At 49.7% G+C, this 16,505-nt stretch overlaps 6 protein-coding genes across 6 annotated transcripts; 2 read left to right on the top strand and 4 right to left on the bottom strand.

The window, feature by feature from the left end:
* Window positions 1–1,400: 1,400 nt before the first annotated feature.
* Window positions 1,401–2,503, bottom strand: GMORB2_6484 (Thioesterase superfamily member 6; the record flags this gene model as incomplete). The annotated part of the gene is made up of 2 exons (XM_035468454.1): window positions 1,401–2,234; window positions 2,294–2,503. 2 exons carry the CDS (start codon window positions 2,501–2,503, stop codon window positions 1,401–1,403), a joined length of 1,044 nt encoding a protein of 347 aa, XP_035321588.1.
* A 2,724-nt stretch (window positions 2,504–5,227) lies between these two features.
* On the bottom strand, window positions 5,228–6,330 carry GMORB2_6483 (fatty acid elongase 3; the record flags this gene model as incomplete). Its single annotated transcript, XM_035468453.1, has 3 exons — window positions 5,228–5,517; window positions 5,570–5,852; window positions 5,917–6,330. 3 exons carry the CDS (start codon window positions 6,328–6,330, stop codon window positions 5,228–5,230), a joined length of 987 nt encoding a protein of 328 aa, XP_035321587.1.
* Window positions 6,331–7,650: 1,320 nt separating this feature from the next.
* Window positions 7,651–9,267, top strand: GMORB2_6482 (Cytochrome P450; the record flags this gene model as incomplete). Its single annotated transcript, XM_035468452.1, has 1 exon — window positions 7,651–9,267. The coding sequence occupies one exon, from the start codon at window positions 7,651–7,653 to the stop codon at window positions 9,265–9,267; it is 1,617 nt and encodes a 538-aa protein (XP_035321586.1).
* A 771-nt stretch (window positions 9,268–10,038) lies between these two features.
* Window positions 10,039–11,121, top strand: GMORB2_6481 (ATP synthase mitochondrial F1 complex assembly factor 1; the record flags this gene model as incomplete). Its single annotated transcript, XM_035468451.1, has 1 exon — window positions 10,039–11,121. One exon carries the CDS (start codon window positions 10,039–10,041, stop codon window positions 11,119–11,121), a length of 1,083 nt encoding a protein of 360 aa, XP_035321585.1.
* A 214-nt stretch (window positions 11,122–11,335) lies between these two features.
* Window positions 11,336–13,324, bottom strand: GMORB2_6480 (Acyl-CoA synthetase (AMP-forming)/AMP-acid ligase II; the record flags this gene model as incomplete). The annotated part of the gene is made up of 6 exons (XM_035468450.1): window positions 11,336–11,667; window positions 11,732–11,906; window positions 11,982–12,401; window positions 12,482–12,625; window positions 12,687–13,153; window positions 13,228–13,324. 6 exons carry the CDS (start codon window positions 13,322–13,324, stop codon window positions 11,336–11,338), a joined length of 1,635 nt encoding a protein of 544 aa, XP_035321584.1.
* Window positions 13,325–13,900: 576 nt separating this feature from the next.
* GMORB2_6479 (alpha/beta-hydrolase lipase region) lies at window positions 13,901–15,727 on the bottom strand (the record flags this gene model as incomplete). Its single annotated transcript, XM_035468449.1, has 1 exon — window positions 13,901–15,727. One exon carries the CDS (start codon window positions 15,725–15,727, stop codon window positions 13,901–13,903), a length of 1,827 nt encoding a protein of 608 aa, XP_035321583.1.
* Between the last annotated feature and the right edge of the window lie 778 nt (window positions 15,728–16,505).

The raw sequence follows: 16,505 nt of genomic DNA, 5'->3' as shown, positions 1-16,505 counted from the left end.
AGAAGCCTGTCATGGATACGAAGACTGGTGAGATGCAAGAATAAAATGATACTCCATACACACATATTACACTCTAGGTACTCGATAGAACAGTTTCTTTACGAGTTTGTAAGTCTGTGCGGCTGGCTATAGGGTCGGTTCGAGGTTGGTGTAGTGTACAATACGCAAGCTATTACTCCATACAGGATTTATCCTTCTTGAATAGGAATTGTGCTCGAGATATGCCGTAGACTCAATTATGCTATGAGTGCAAGGGATAACAGATCAGTCATTGTCCTCAGAATGAACTTCGCCAAGCACGTGAATGGATGAGATGATGGAGAGAGTCAGGGGAGCCACCCAAATAAGACAAGTTGACACTATGTATTATTACATTACATCAATTGACACGCAGCAGTTGAGTGCTGCGATTACGTTGCTGACTTCCTCCACTTAATGACTACCGGTACATGTAAGAAGCGGTGATTCGATGATGGGAGGGCGAACCGTTGGTGGTATACCAAAAAAAATGAAGGAGTAATACCGACTCTATATTAGATTGTAGAGTAATAGTACGTGAGGATCTTATAGTATGCAGCAAGGGTATATATGCACGTAGTCACCGCCTAGCATTATTAGCCAAGATCCAGAATCTCTGACCGGGGTTAAGCGCCTCATTATTCGCATTCGTGTCAACTCACATCAATGACTGTTACACGGTAACTATCAGACAACGAGTCTGCTTGGGGTAGGGGGTAGTGAGATGAGTGACAAGGTCTGCTAAATAGTGGCGAGGTACAGAGTAGAAGCGAAAAAGTGATAGTGTAGGCACCAATGGCAAGTTTATGCATGTGTATCGATCGTTGTGCCCTGCTTTGATGAAATCAAGGTCTGTGACCAGTCATGCATGTATGTAGCCCTTTCAGATCCTTTCGCCCCACTTCCATAATGAATCTTGACGATAACGGCATTGGGTCACGTATTCAGCCCCCCCACGGTTATACGCCACAAATGCCTTGATCACATCATCTGAAGGACCTCATATGTACACGCAGGCAGATACGTCGCCATGCTACCACTCGTTTGCAGTGTAATGGCATGGAAAGCAACGGCAGTGCAAATGCAACGGCCGAATTGTATCCTGTCTTGCACACACGTAGGACTAAGTCAGTCTTGGGCTGCCCATCTTACTGTTCCGGTTCTTCTTCCTCATGTCCTGTCTCTATGCTCCTCTACTGAACGTATCAGAAGCGTTCTGTTCACACGTTGTCGCTCCTGTTCTCATGATTAGCGAGTGACCTGCGAGAGTTATGGGGGAGTACAGATGGGTGTTGCATGAAGTATCGACAATAGAGACACGTAGAATATATTAGGACTATGTCATTAAAATATTAAAAATTATCCAGGCAGGTGATAGTATGTCACAGAGCCTGTGTCGTTTTCAACTTGGCAAGCTGTAGTAGAGTGCTCACCACACCACCAAACCCTGTTCCATCAGTATGATGGCCCAGAACGGGCCCGCCAATACCAGAAAACTCCGCCTCCAAGGCCTTCTGGTTCTTTTCAGCCAGGGCGCTGGCTGCCATGAGCCCGTGCTTCCGCTGGATCTCGACGTTCTCTGCCTCAGAAGGATCCATGCCGGGAGACAGCAGTCCCGACAGATCCAACATCGTCGCAGGGCTGACCGTCTTGCGCCCAGACTTGAAGACACACTTGCTAAGCGCCGTTGCAAAGACAGCCCTGTCCGGTCGCTCGCTTGGATCCGGAATGGATGTAAGAGGTGACTTCAGTGAGTGTGACTCATCTGCGCCTTCCTGCTCGGGGTAGAGACTAGACGACTCTGGTGTGACAGTGCCCTTGCGCACGAAGTGCGTGACGATGTAGAACCACTTCTCATCCCATGATAGGACTTTCGACCACATGTCGTAGTCTTGGTAAGGCTTAATCTCCTTGTGGAAGCTGCAAGATACTGCTCCAAGAGCAAGTCCAAAATGTGGGTGTTTGCCGCCAGTGTAGGCACTTGTACCGCCTCGCATCTTGGCGATCCCCTCTGCGAAGAGTGTGCACGCAAGGTGCGTGCGCGAGATGTCCACGTCGGAGAAGTAGGTAGAGTTGTTCTTGTGGAGGTTAAAGTCGGTCTCGAGGAGCTGAGCCGTGGAGGATGTGACGAGTGGCTGGAAGATGTGTGAGGGTTTCAACTCAACCGAAGGCCGCTGTGTTCGAAGTATGAATCTGAATGCATTCAATATTCTCATCTATCACGACAAGTCAGTGAATGAGGTAACCGAAGAAGTGGAAGAGGTCGTTCACGCACATGCCACACGCCCGGCAAGTTCTTCAAGTTGAAGACGACGAAAAGAATGATCAGGAGGGTCCATAGTTGCGTCTGAATTGACCCAAAGCCCGACACTACCCACGGGACTGATAGGGAATAGTAGTCGCTGGCTGAAGAACCGTACAAGGCCTCATCGTGCGAAGGGAGGTCGACCTTCTGGTTCGAGTTGTAAAACGCCAGGTTCTCCATGTTGGCCTGCGTCGTAGTGGCAGAAGCTCGAAGCAGAGAAAGCCCAAGAATCAAAGCAGTTCCGTCAAGATGCCACAGTTTAATACGCAGCCGAGCAGTGTCGTTATCCGCCAAAAGACCACAACGAGATTGAGAACAAGAAAGACGAGCCGCCCCTTACGACAGGTGAGGGGGTACTTATGACCGATGCACTGCGTGCTGGTACAGCACCTCCTCGTATACCAAACAATGACAGGTTAGTAAACTTCCACCACCAAAACTCCCTGGACCATGTATGTCACTGCATGGTTTCTACACGGCTGGAATTAAAATGGAGATCAAAACAATTCAATGCAATGCGATCCGCAAACAGGCCCCATAAACCCATTACACTACCCCCAAAACAGACTCTTCACCAGAAAGGGCAGTAGGCGTTACTAGCTTTCCCCCATTCCAAATATTCCTATTAGATCTACGTTGAGAGGTGCTAAGAGTTCCCTAGTGCTCTTTACTTAACCCCCTCAAGTGGAAGCTAATTTGGCGTTCAGACTGTCTTAGACTGAATGGGCCGTCTCACACAGATATGCTGCTGTCGTGCTCCCTTTGTACCCACTTGCCTGTCGTAAAGTGAAGTGCATGAGAGCCGCCTTGTTGATCATGATGACTGTCTTCATACAATTGTACTCACCGCCCAGTACGTTTACAAATCTGCCCTGCAACTTGGCTTACTCTTCCTGGTATTCTGGAGTCTGACCGGAGGAGTGGGCGACTCGATTCACTGAACTTCAAAGAGGATGGACCGGGAACGACGGGCATTACCCCCCCTCTGATGCGCATATCTATCGGCCGTTGAGTGGAAGCCCATTCGACCCAACAGTATCTCGGCGACTTGACTAGGGGGCCAGTAGTGCACGTCTTGGCGCGCAGCTTAGGACACAGGTTTACTGATTTCTTAATGGATCGAAGTTCTCCCGTAGTCGCAGATATCTGTTTATCGCCGCTTAACCGACAATACGATGCGCATGCAGCAAGACGTGCAGCATTGTGATGTATCAAGGCTATACGATATGTACTCTTGCTTGCATACATGCCATGGAATATTACGGAAGTATTATCGGTTCCACACAAGGTGCCTACAAAAAGTTTGCTGTCCTCCTGCTCCAGCTGTATGCGATGGTGCTGTATCCGCAATTTCGCTCTACCTGGGGAATTCTAGCTTGCGATGCACTCGGGTAGTCGATAGTCTACAGTTGAAGATAGGAAGTAGCGGATACTTCCGACTACAGTAGTTATGAACTCCTGTTCAGCGTGGGAAATGTAGGGTTGATCACAAATTGGGTTGGGATGGTGGTCAGACTCAAGGAGTAAGATGCACAAAGAGATAGTCCGAAAACAAGGAACAGCGAAGAAAAGGGATGTAGAGACAATAGCGCGGGGGGGCAGATTAGCTAATGGACCTCCGTGTGCAATGGTGTCTGAGCTGTTCCCCGGTCTACGCGCCCAAATCTGCGTCTGTATCTGTTGAGTTCCTCTGTCTTGACAGCTTCATATTTACTTTTTTCAGTCGCCCCTCGTAGACCCACTCGCCGCTTTCAGAGTAGGATGAAGGTGGGCCAATGGACCGCCGTATGCGAGGCACGAGCGGGAGCGTGGGGGTGTGGGGTTGTGTGACTTACAAGTTTTCGCCTTGTGACGGGTCCCGTCTCCCGTGGCATTAATACTCCGTGTGGCGTATAGCTGAGATGGCGGACGGCACTACTTCTGCAGTACATGTATTGTATTCTGACGGCGGACAAGGCTGAATGGGTTGAATGCGCACTTCGCCCGTAAGCCGGCTCCTACGACCAGTGAACCTAGTTTAGGGAGGCTCCTCAAGTAGTGCGTGCTTGGCGTTTTCCCCTTGGGCATCAGTGATGGTAATGTGCGCTCGTATTTCCTAGGGCCGATGTCACGCATCGATCGGCTGCCATGCCGGAACGCCAGGGCCGGCCCTGGCGTCCGTATCGGATCCAATCCAGCGATGCGGATTGCAACGCGCTAGCGGTATTATGTGGAATGCTACATGGTTTAATTACACCCAACACTGCTCTATCTTGGCGACATCATAGATATTGAATACTGATACATCAACCGAGTCAATTGCCTCGTATTCCGCCGGCCCATGCCTGGGAGGCACTGCCGTTGTGCAGGGCCATCCCCAGTTTTACGAAAAGCAACGGCCAACCTTTCTTTGTACAGCGTTCCACGGGTACACCGGCTTTTGAATAGTAACTGAGATGCATGCCATCGTCACTTTGTGTAATACTCGGGCTGATATAATCCGAAGTTGGGGGGTATCGAGGGCCGGCTGATGCCCGCCTACTCTCTACCAATACTCGGACTGAGATACCGTCCAGGACTGCCGGCACCGGATCCTTCTTCACGCTTACTGTGTAGCTGTGGTCGATGTAGGGCAATCCGCGGAAGGGTCATTTCGCATCTAGCCACGCGCAGAAGTATATGTCTCCTGACTCAAGTGGAGGGATAATTATGAATGTTCCATGATTTCTCTTCTCAACAAGTTAGCGGTACATACATTCGTATATATATGTAAAATGAGCCGTGTTTTATTACTTGTATATATATATATATATATTCACAATGTATATGGAGGATAAAGTTAGATAAACATGGAATATAATCTCAACAAGCCACTCCCCCCCAACGGCTAGATCAGCCCGATAATCGTAGCTCGGACGTCAGTCCTCACAGCGTAGGCTGTACCCGCTTGATATCTTTGACACCCTTGATGACCTTGACATCCATGTCCTTCTTGCTCAACTGCTTGTTCGCGGGCTTCTCGTTTGCAGATTTCTTGCTCGCAGGCTTTTTATAGGTAGAAAAGTAGAACATGACGAAGAGCACGAGGTATGAAGAAAGGATGAAGCACCCAGACATGGCAGCATATGGGTGGCCTGCACACGTACCGACATGGGGAAGCCAAGAAAAGTGGGTGCTTGCCCAGTAGTCCCAAGATGCAAAGTAGACGACACCTGCTATGGTCAGAAACAAACTGACATGGAACCCGAGTTGGAGAGAAGAACATACCGAGATCGATGATGAACTGCGCGATCTGAAGGATAGTAATGTACTGTTTCCACCAAATCTTGATGCCACGGGCACTCTGGAAGTAGTACCAGTACATGACCACATGCACTGTGAGGTTGAGGGTGATGGGGACCCATGAGACCGAAGTGCGCCCGACAAGCTGGGTATAGCAGAGCAAGGCGGTCGCAGGGTGGTGGTAGCAGTGTAGAAATGTCAGAGGCTTCTTCTTGAGCATGAGGAAGGCTGTGTCGATGAGCTCAATGTATTTGGTGAGGTAGTTGAGCTAGGAAACGTCTGTCAGCTGTGTTTCTCAAATCATGAAGAGACAGAGTCTTTCCACAACGAACATAGTAGAGAGTCACCAGCGGGTCCGTCCATCCGTCGGCACCGCAAATGTTCTCATAGAAGCCATCTCTCCAAAGCGTGGGAGCCAGCTGCTCAACGAATAGCGCCAGCAGCGCACCGCTGATAACGGTGAGGACAAAGTTGTGTATCTTAAAGAGGGTGTTGAACTGGAAGGGCTTGCGGCTACGCATAAGCTCTCTTCCACCAAAAATGATGATGAGATAGCAGAATATGATTGCTGCGGTCTCCCACAGAGTTGAAATTGGTGTCTCTCCGGCCACAAATCTGAATTCATCAGCATGATAGCCCTTCAAGGCAAACCATGCTTTGTCAAAGGCTGCCCATAGGGAGAAGGGGGTCTGACGCTCGCGCGAAGGCAGAGGGAAGGAAGGTTGCTTTAGAGATATGTTGGACATGTTGACCTGACCGAGATGTTGGATGATGGGCGGTTCTGCGTTTGACGTTTAAGCAGACATACACCTCTATAAGTACTCGTGTTTCCCTAGACCGAATACCAACCCAGCCGATAGGTGCCCATGAGGCATACCGTTATTCTAAAGTCAGCTACCTCGACCTGAGCGGGTAGGCGGCCCCGTCAAAGGACTCATGGACTCACAATCACGATGATATTACGCAGCTGGTACACGGACCTGTAATATTACTTGACTAACACCATGTACCATTGTACCACAGAGTAGATTCGTACGGTGGGTGGACATCTCCCTATCTAAACAGGTTGGTGGAATGCTGTTCAAAGAGGTGATTGGAATCAACATGCAGGTTACCGAAAGCGTCGGCCATGTTGTCAAGGTCTCAAACCCTCCTGTAGTCCGGATTGCCAAGTAGTTCGGGTTCTCATCATACTCCACTTGTACCCTTTACCTAGGAAAAGTCTCAATATACATATCACAGAGATGATCGGCATCTCTATTCTCTCTCTTTTTCTCCCTTTCTTTCTTTCTTTTCTTTTCTTTTCTTTTTTTTTTTTTTTTGCGCTAGATTAGCACCCACAGCTTCAGATCCCCATGCCCGTAGCGTAAAGTTACCACAACGATTCAACAGCTGTTCGATCTGCCAAGGCATGCTGACTTCCGTTAAAATATTACTCGATGGATACAATTGCGCTGAAGGTTGCACCCTCTACTTACTAATAGCTTCATGCTTTGGCTGCATTGGTGGCGTCAAGGTACGTTGTCATGTAGGTAAACCGGATACGAGGTTGGCCTTGAAATTATTACATCGTCCGTCAGCATACATTAGTCAAAAGTCAGAATCTCAATCTTCCTACCCCTGTTGTTGTGATCTTGTGTCATTAGACATTCGTTGTCCAAGACGAGGGATGTAGTCGCATGTCTGAGACTTATGTCCTGTTCAGTACACTGTACGGGGCACACTGTCGTAACATGACCCAGATTTCTGGCAGCTGAGTTACGATATTCCATACCATCCATTGTAAATTCCGCCCTTGTTGTCCAAGGGTCGTCTCCAAACTCCCTTGTTCTGCTTGTAGCGCTATCTGTACGAGGATAACCCCATCGTAAGACACATTTTCCGGGAGCTGCGGATATCACACCGGCTTACGAAGCTGGGAAACTGGGATTTCATCCATATAAGTCGAGCTTAATACCTTGCGGGTTCTCTGTGTCTTCTGTCATCATCTTCAACCGCCACTCCTTGTGTACCTACTCCTGAAATTCTTCGCTCATTGTTAACTCACTTCTCATCCTTCATTCACCATGGCACGATCTACGTTTTTGCCGCTCATGACAGCAGCCACTGCGTCTGCGTACATATATTCTCGCCGCCACGATACTGAGCCTTACTTTGCCATTGCAGCGACATGGGCCACTGTCGTGCCTTTGTACGTTGTTGTCTGGATGAGCTGGATCTTCCCCTTCTATGTATCTGAGCTTCGCCATATCCCTACCGTTCCTGGCTTCCCTCTTTGGGGCCAGTTCTTCGATATCATCACGGAAGAGTGTGGTGTTCCCCAGAGGCGGTGGCATAAGCAGTATGGTCCCATCGTCCGCTACTTCTTCCCTTTCGGCTCCGAGAGGCTGGTAGTTGCCGATGATGATGCTCTCAAGCACATGACTGTCCGCAACCCTTACAACTACCCCAAGCCGCTCCGAGCCAAGCTTTGGATGGTCCGCATTCTCGGCGAGGGTGTCCTCCTTGCCGAAGGCCCTGAGCATGTCCACCAGAGGAAGGCCCTCGCTCCTGGATTTTCTATTCAGTCAATCCGTGCCTTGGCACCTGTCTTCTGGCAGAAGGGCCTCTTGATGGCCAAGTCTTGGAAGGACGAGATAAAGGAATCCGGTGCCACCACCAAGTCCATTGAAGCCCTCGAGTGGCTGAACCGCACCACTCTGGATATCATCGGCCAGGCGGGTTTTGGGTATGACATCAACTCTCTCGAGAACCCTGAGACGCCCATCCGCGAGGCCTACAGGTTGATATTTGCATTCGACATCTGGTCTCGCCTTCTTCATGGTATCCAGGCCTTCATCCCGGCCTCCAAGTACATTCCTGCCAAGATGAACCGCGACATGGACATCTCGCGCAAAATCATCGTCGACAAGGCCACCGAAATCATCAACGTCAAGCAGGAGGAGGCCGCACAGAACCTCAATGCCAAAGATATCATCGGTCTTATTGTCAAAGATAACAAGAGGTTGCAAGACAAGGGTGAAAAGGGACTTTCCTTTGAGACTGTTCGCGACCAAATCATGACCTTCCTTGGTGCCGGTCATGACACCACCGCCACTGGAGTTGTCTGGACTCTCCACCTCCTCTCTATCCACCCCGAGATACAGTCTCGTTTGCGTGAAGAGATCAAGGACTACCTGCCGTTCATGTTCGATGCTAATCAGCGCTACGACCCCGAGGTCTTCTCCAAGGCTGATCCTGACCGCCTGCCGTACCTCGACAACGTCTGCAGAGAGTCTCTCCGCTACATTCCCCCTATCCCCATGACTGTCCGTCAGTCTATCGCCGATGATACCCTTGCTGGATACAAGATCCCTGCCGGTACTGTTGTCTACGTCATTGCCAACGCTATCAACCATCTACCCATGTACTGGGGCCCTACGGCCGGCAAGTTCGACCCCGACCGTTGGGACAACCTCCCTAGCACGTTCACCAACAATGCTTTCATGACCTTCCTGCAGGGTCCTCGTGGCTGCATTGGCCGTAAGTTTGCCGAGACCGAGATGAAGGTTATCCTTTGCTGTCTCTTGAGTATGTTTGAGTTCAAACGCGATGAGACTTTCGATGACCCAGAGAAGTGGAAGATGTGGCGTCTGGTCCTTCGCCCGAAGGATGGTGTGCGCCTTAGTGTTACAACTATCTAAACAACCAGAATATTTTCTCAAATGTCTACAGTCAATACAACACTACTGTTTGCAGGATAATGTGCGACATCCAATCCTATGTTGATCATTTGATGTAGACCACAGTGTCCTGCTGGTGTAGACATTCATGGGTACGAAGCAATGACTTGGGGTGTCCACATAGTTGTACGGATATGTTTACACTTGTTCCGTGACGTTTGAACAACACTTGATGCCTTTGCCGAAAGCGTCTACAGCTACTTATGGTACTGAACCGCTCTAAATAAATAGATAGAGTAAGATGAAGTTAGGGGATATATATTTAGAGGTATTTTCTAAAATAAAAGTCAATAATGAAGAGAAAATGTTAAACATTCAAGATACGACTACTAATATATATATATTTATATATATATTTGGAGGGAGGAATATAGCGTACACGTCACAAATAAAGAATAAAAAGAAGCAGTCTCCAAACTCAATATATGTAATACATAATTATACAAGTCATTGTTAGGAGATAAGGGTCATAAGACTGGGCCCTATGGCATAACTACTTAAACACGTATATTTAACTACTAATTTATTAAATCACTGTCACTAGGAACTATCTCCACAATTTAGTTACTATAGAGGGACACGCACATAATACACACTCCTGTTATGACTAATCCTACAGCAGGACAGACTTCAGCATCGTACGCTCAATAACGTGGCAAGAAGCGTCGAATTCTGTCAACACCAACACACACAGCTACCACTTCTTCCGACGCAACAAAAAGGAACACCACAATGGCTTCGTATGTGCGCATATCGGCCGTGAGAAATATCAGTCGCCTCTGGGCGCCCCGTGCACCGCGTTTCGTCAACCAGCGACGATGGGCCCAAGTCCATGACGTACGTTTCTTGGCCACGACGCGACCGTCCCAGGCCATTATCGACAAATACCGCGAGAAGCTGAACCAAAAAGCAAAGACAGAGGGCTTCAAGGATATCGAAGAACTCAAGTCAGCCTACTCAGATAAGATCAAGGAAACCCGCGCCAAGGACGCCGTCGAGTTCCCGATCCCCCAGGCTCCCAACACCCCCGTGGGTCAATCACACCGTGGCCCTCTCCCTGAGAGTAAGCTGAACCCGTTACCTCCAGACTCGGGTGTCCAGATCCCCCAGGCGCCCAACACACCTGTATCCCAGCCGAACAAGCATGGGCCTACACCGTCTACGCCAGGCTCTCCGGCTGTCCAAGCAGCTCGTCGAGCCTCTGGCTCCGAGAAACCTGCTATCAAAGGATTGAACGACATCATCGATTTGGAAAAGTGCCGTGGGCTACCGGAGAAGGAGCTGACGATGATCTGGCGACTCCGTCATGCGCAATCACCCCAGAAGATCTGCGCCGTCGTGCCGGCGTCGACATACAAGGCCATGGAAGAGGCCGCTAAGAGGTCGCCGCAATTCGTTCTGCCCGTCCCTCACGAGGGCCAAGGGGCTGAGATGCACTTTTTGCAGTGGACCTTTGATTCAGAATCACGTACTAGTACCGTCCTCTTCACCCAACTGGCCGAATACAGGGCTCGTGGCGAATTCGCGCAACCGCACACGACGATTACACACCATCTGGACCTGCTGGATGAGCGTGGACTCGTCATGATGCAGGGGCAGTTGGTTGATGGCAGAGGCGTCAAACCGGAGCAGGCTAAGTGGCTCGTCATGTGTCTTCAGCGCTTTTACGGTGCCTGGGAGAGTAATGGTTCCGAGCTCACAGGCGAGAGAAAGGTGAGGGCTGAAGAGCGCAGGGCACTGCTCAACTGGTTCTCCACGGGTGACGAAAGGTTCACAGTGGAGAGGCTTTTGGATGAGGCTGAGCGCATTGGCTGATTGGAGATGTTCGGTATCTAAAATTGGAGATGGAAACTGTTGTATAATACCTGCATGCACCCGGACCTTTTCGGGTGTAGGCTTTCATGTACCATTTAAAGAAGGCAAAAGAAGAAAGAAGAAAGACGGTTATATTACGGATGGGCAACATGGGGAACATGTAATCAAATGCGTACATTAATTTGTCCCGCAACTTATATATCCAATCATGACCCTACAGCTTGGCTTTAGGTGCCTGGTCCTCTTTCCTGCCCTGCTCCTGCAGGACCCTCCTCAGCACTTTGCCAGACTGCGATTTTGGGATTTCATTAATGAAGCGCACGCCGCCACGTAGACGCTTGGGGGGGGCAACACGTCCACTCAGCCACTGTACAAGCTCGATGCCGAATTCCTCACTTGGTTGGATACCCGTCTCAGGGACAATATAAGCACGCGGCACTTCAGTGTGCTCCTCCTCGTTCCAGACACCCACGACGCAACAGTCAGCCACCTTTTCGTGCCCGTGGATTATCTCCTCCAATTCAGCCGGAGGGACCTGGAAACCCTCTGGTTATTATGTTAGCTGAGACTCAGTCTTTCCTGGGGGGAGGGAGGTGCTTGTTTCTCTCACTGTATTTGATGAGTTCCTTGATGCGATCAGTTATGTAGAAGTGACCCTTCTTGTCAACCCTAACGACATCTCCTGTCTTGAACCATCCATCCTCAGTAAATGTATCCTTTTTGAGATCGGGACGGTTCCAGTAGCCCCCAAAGACGTTGGGGCCTTTGACCAGAAGTTCGCCAGACTGATGGATCATAAAGATGAGTTAGAAAACAATATCTTCGCATGGCATAAACTTCACGAAGCAAAGGAGACTTACATCACCCTCTTTAACATCCCTGCCCTCATCATCGACAATCCTGGCTTTCATGTTGGGCAAAAGCCTACCAACAGAGCCCTGGAAACGGAACCACTCGTCTGGGAATTGTGTATGAGTCGTGGGACTCGTCTCTGACAAACCGTATCCCTGCTTGACACCAACCTTTAGGCGGTCCCAGACGGCTAGAACGAGTTCCTTGCTAACTGGGGCAGCTCCGGAATTGAGCCACCGCAGGGTTGAGAGGTCGTACCGATCTACAGCAGGATGTTTTCCTAGGGCGAGAACAATGGGTGGAGGTATGTAACTAAAGGTGATGCCACGGTCCTGGATGGCCTGGCATGCCTTTTCGAGATCCCACCGTGGCATGACGTAGCATCTTGCACCTGTCAAGATAGTAACACCTATAACAACCGAAAGACCCTGGACAGATAGCATGTAATATGATTAGCTATCAACTTAATATGCAATAATTCCCACGCAAAAAAAAAAAATCAACTCACATATATGTGAAAGAAAGGGAGCACTCCAAGATGGGAATCAATGTCCCAGTTGAGCAGTTTGAGATCTAAAGGCCCAACCTGCGACATGTTGGCCACGACATTTTCATGTGTTAGAGCCACACCCTTTGGGAGACCCGTTGTTCCCTATCAATTGTATTTTTAGCTCCTGTATTCTTACCAGTCAAAAGTATACGCATATACCTACAGAGCTGTATACCAGGTATGCCAAGTCCTTTTTGGGATCAACGGGTGTCTTCGTGGGTGTGAACCAGGCGCTCTTCGCAGTGATGTCCGTCCAGTGTTTGAACCCTTCATGAAGGGAATCTCCAATCAGAATTATACGGTCCTGGCTAAGATTGGCATCTCTCGCTGCTTCGAGCGCAGCGTCGAGATAAGGTACCTGTGTGATGAGAGCCTTGGAACCTGAATCTTTAAGCTGCCGGGCGAGCTCCCCAGGGGTGTATGTAGGGTTTGCCGGACTGGCAACACCACCAGCCCAGTGCAGGCCGAGGTTCACGACAGGTGTCTCGACACAATTGGATGAGTATATAGACAAGACGTCACCCTTGGCCCATCCAAACATATGCTTAAGTCCCTGCCCAAACTGTATTGACAGTGCTCGGAGCTGGGCCAAGTTGAGGGAGCGCCCCGTTTCAAGGTCAATGAAGATTTCTGGGGATATGAAAAGAGAGAGTGAAGGGTAAGCAAGGATGCTAACGACGAGAATGGAGAGTAGATGATCTCACCGTGATCTTCTGAATATGGCTTCTGGTGAACCATGGACAAGGTCCATACGTCAACGACAGGGACTTCCACGTCTGAAAAAGCCGAAGTGATAGCCATGTCGAATGTGTAGGAAGCGCTACTTCCCAAAGTTGTGCAGGCACGGAAGAACAGACGATAATTTCTAAATGATTTATAAGAGATATGGTTGAGGCGAAGGATCAATAATCTGACGGAAGAGAATCTGGCACGCGTAGTATCACGTCGTGAGTTATGCTGATACAAAGCAGTAATACTACTCACAAGCAACGACAGATATGAGAAGGGTGATATAAAAGTGATCTCAGTAGTTGAGAAGGGGTTCAATATATAATGATCTGGACACGGCAGGATCCACGGATGACGGTTATGGAGGCCCGTTCCATCATCAAGCAAGCCTCGGCTCGTCTCTGTCCCTCACCCTTTCCCCGCATACCCCCCTTCGAATGCCTAGGCCCGTATTGAATCTGTACCACGCTACTGAAGTTAGAATACCAGAGTTGGCGAAGTGTCCAAGGGCCAAAGTAACATCCCGCAACATCCTGTAAACATCTCGTACTTGGTAGAATATTGTACAGTGTTTGTATTGCACGACATTCATGCCGCGCTTCCTTTCTCTTCGCCAACATATGCGCGTCCTTGTATGGTGGGAACTCATCAGACATTTGCATCCAATCTGTTAAGGTGTTGGTTTGGAATCAGGTCTGTATTGGCCTCCATCGGTTCGAGGTTACTGAAACCTATTGGCACTCGACATTCGTCCCGTGTATCGCACATCTTCCACAGAACGTCGCGGACCTCGGCAAAGACTTTGTCTTTGGCGTCCATCGCCCAGATGACATCCAGATGCTCGTACTCCTCAATGATCTTACTGTGGCACACACGGACATGTGGCTCGAGATCACTTTCAAACCGACGCAGGAGCTTACGCCCATCAACAAGGTCGTCGTTACCGGCTACCCACAATGCAAAGGGGGGAGCTTGTTCATTGAACCAGGCCGTCGCACCTGGCAACTGCTGTTCAAGCTCCGGTGTCGGTACCGTGTTAGGTAAGGGACCACCATTGGTAGCTTCATCAATGCGGTCCTCGGCTCGGACCACGTCCTTGGTGGCCAGAATGCACTTGTGTTTTGCAAAGCCATCACAGCCGAGCCACCAGCGCATCGACTCCGCGCTCACATAGACAGGAGAGAACTGGAACATGCGGTTACGAAGTCCCCGATCCCAACGTGCATCTGACCAACCAAATAAAAAGGACAAGACAGTGTAGCCCATCCACCCGTATAAGCGCGGAGGAACGAGAGCATGCATCTGCATCATAAATGGGATGAATGCGTGAATACCAAAGACGACGTGGAAGAGAATCGGGGAGAGGGTGCGCATGAAGCGAAAGTATACTTTGCGAATCAGCGGGCCGGCATATGCAGCCGGCGCCAGAGCGCAGAAGACGGTGATCTTATTGCCCAAGTCTGGACATTGCTCTTTAGCCAGCGCCACAAATGTCTGCGTTGTTCCTTGTGAGTGGCAGACGAGTCCTGTCTTGGCGAACCCTGTCTCGTATAGAACGCGAGACACCAGGGCAGGCAGATCGAGGGTCCCAAAATGCAGTATGTTCCAGCGCCACATATTTGGATCGCCGTAGTCCAGTGACACATGGCGCGGCTCGAAACCACAGCGGTTGTTGCCAAGCCAAACATCATAGCCCGACTTGCACAACCAAAAAGCCAATGAGTCATTGTCGTTGCAGCAAAATGCACCTGAGCTCTGCAGGAGCCCGTGTATTAGAAGCACAGGCGCCTTGGGTTTACGGTCCAAAGCATTGTGACGCTGTCTCTTTATATTCTCACCATTCTTGGCCCAGATGGTTGGATCCTGATAGTCCCTTTCTTCATCGCTGAGCTTGTTGTATTCCTTGGGGTCATAGACGTGCCATAGATCAATGACGAATCCATCCTCGGTCTGGACCTTGAAAAGCTCCGCGTCGAGGCCGACTCGGCGCGCATAATAGCCAATGTCACACACAATGGGATCCTTGCCGCCCTCGCTCGGCGGGAACTCTTCAGCAAATCTTTCTGACTCCCCCTCCTGGGATGTGCCCTCTTGACCAAGAAGCTCCCATTCCCTCTCTTCGGATGCCCTGATTTTCGCGCGTCGCTGCTCCTTGTCGTATAGTGGCCGATTTTTATCCACGTCACGAAACGTTGACCAGTAAAACGCTCGTTTGCAGGTACGAGGGATACTTGTCACAAGGGAACATATCACAATAGACCCGAGAAAAACGAGGCTCAGACAAAATGACGATATGCGGAACAAGATACTTTGTAGCGTTCGAGACGTCGAGGGCGGGCCGTAATGCGGAAGGGGCGCGAACAGTGGGTTCGTGTGGGACGGTAGCATGGGTTCTTCCAGCGCACAATGAGAGCGATGACTGTCGATGCTAGTAGGATGGACCTCTCGAAGCTCCATAGTCGTACCCGCATACATAGTGCCGTGTAAACCCACGTCTAGGAGCTTTATACGGGGCGTCGGTCAAGATGCTGCCGACGTTGTGGCTGTGGCTGGGCCGTTCAGAGTTGAATGCCGTCTCGTGGGCGCCTGGCGATGACGCTGATGGCGATATATATTTCTCTGATGTTTTGTGGGTTTGTTGATCAAAGTTGGTCAATGAGGTGTTTGATGCGATGCAAGAGCCACCCAGTCTCTGTAGAAATGCAAGGGATGGATCGGATGGAAGAGCGGTGGCAAACCTGGCGTGTTCCGACGGTCGCACACAGAGCAGAGGCAAGGGATGTATCAAACGGCGTGTGGAAAGCGGAAATGATTGTGAAAAGGCATTTCTCCTTCGTTCATCAAAGGGCCATGCTGGTCTGGTATGAATGACAATAGGCTACCTGAACTGATCGTAACGAGTTTGAGACTGCCGCCAATTTGCCTGATCCACCAAGCGATATTTCGTCGCTCCTGGCGTAATACGTCATCAGTTGTATTATTAGTATTATAACACAAATGCTGGAATTGACTGTACTTCCTTTTCCTATCAGCACGAGCCACTAAAGTTGGGAACAGATCTAATTGTTTGCAGAAACACCAAATGCCGTATGGAAAATTGTTATTCCGACGCCGGGACTGTTGCCTCAGGTAAGTAACAAACATCACGATCTCACCTCTTATACGCCCTTATGAATGATTAGACAGATAGATAGAACAATAAGAAAAAGACCATCGCAACCGCTGCGGCCCTTTATTTGAGAGGGCTAATTAA

The sequence above is a fragment of the Geosmithia morbida genome, assembly GCF_012550715.1.
Source record: "Geosmithia morbida isolate 1262 chromosome Unknown scaffold_6, whole genome shotgun sequence".
In the NCBI taxonomy this organism is placed as follows: domain Eukaryota; kingdom Fungi; phylum Ascomycota; class Sordariomycetes; order Hypocreales; family Bionectriaceae; genus Geosmithia; species Geosmithia morbida.
The sequence above is the reverse complement of the archived record's forward strand: the minus strand, read 5'-3'. Positions and strand labels throughout refer to the sequence as shown.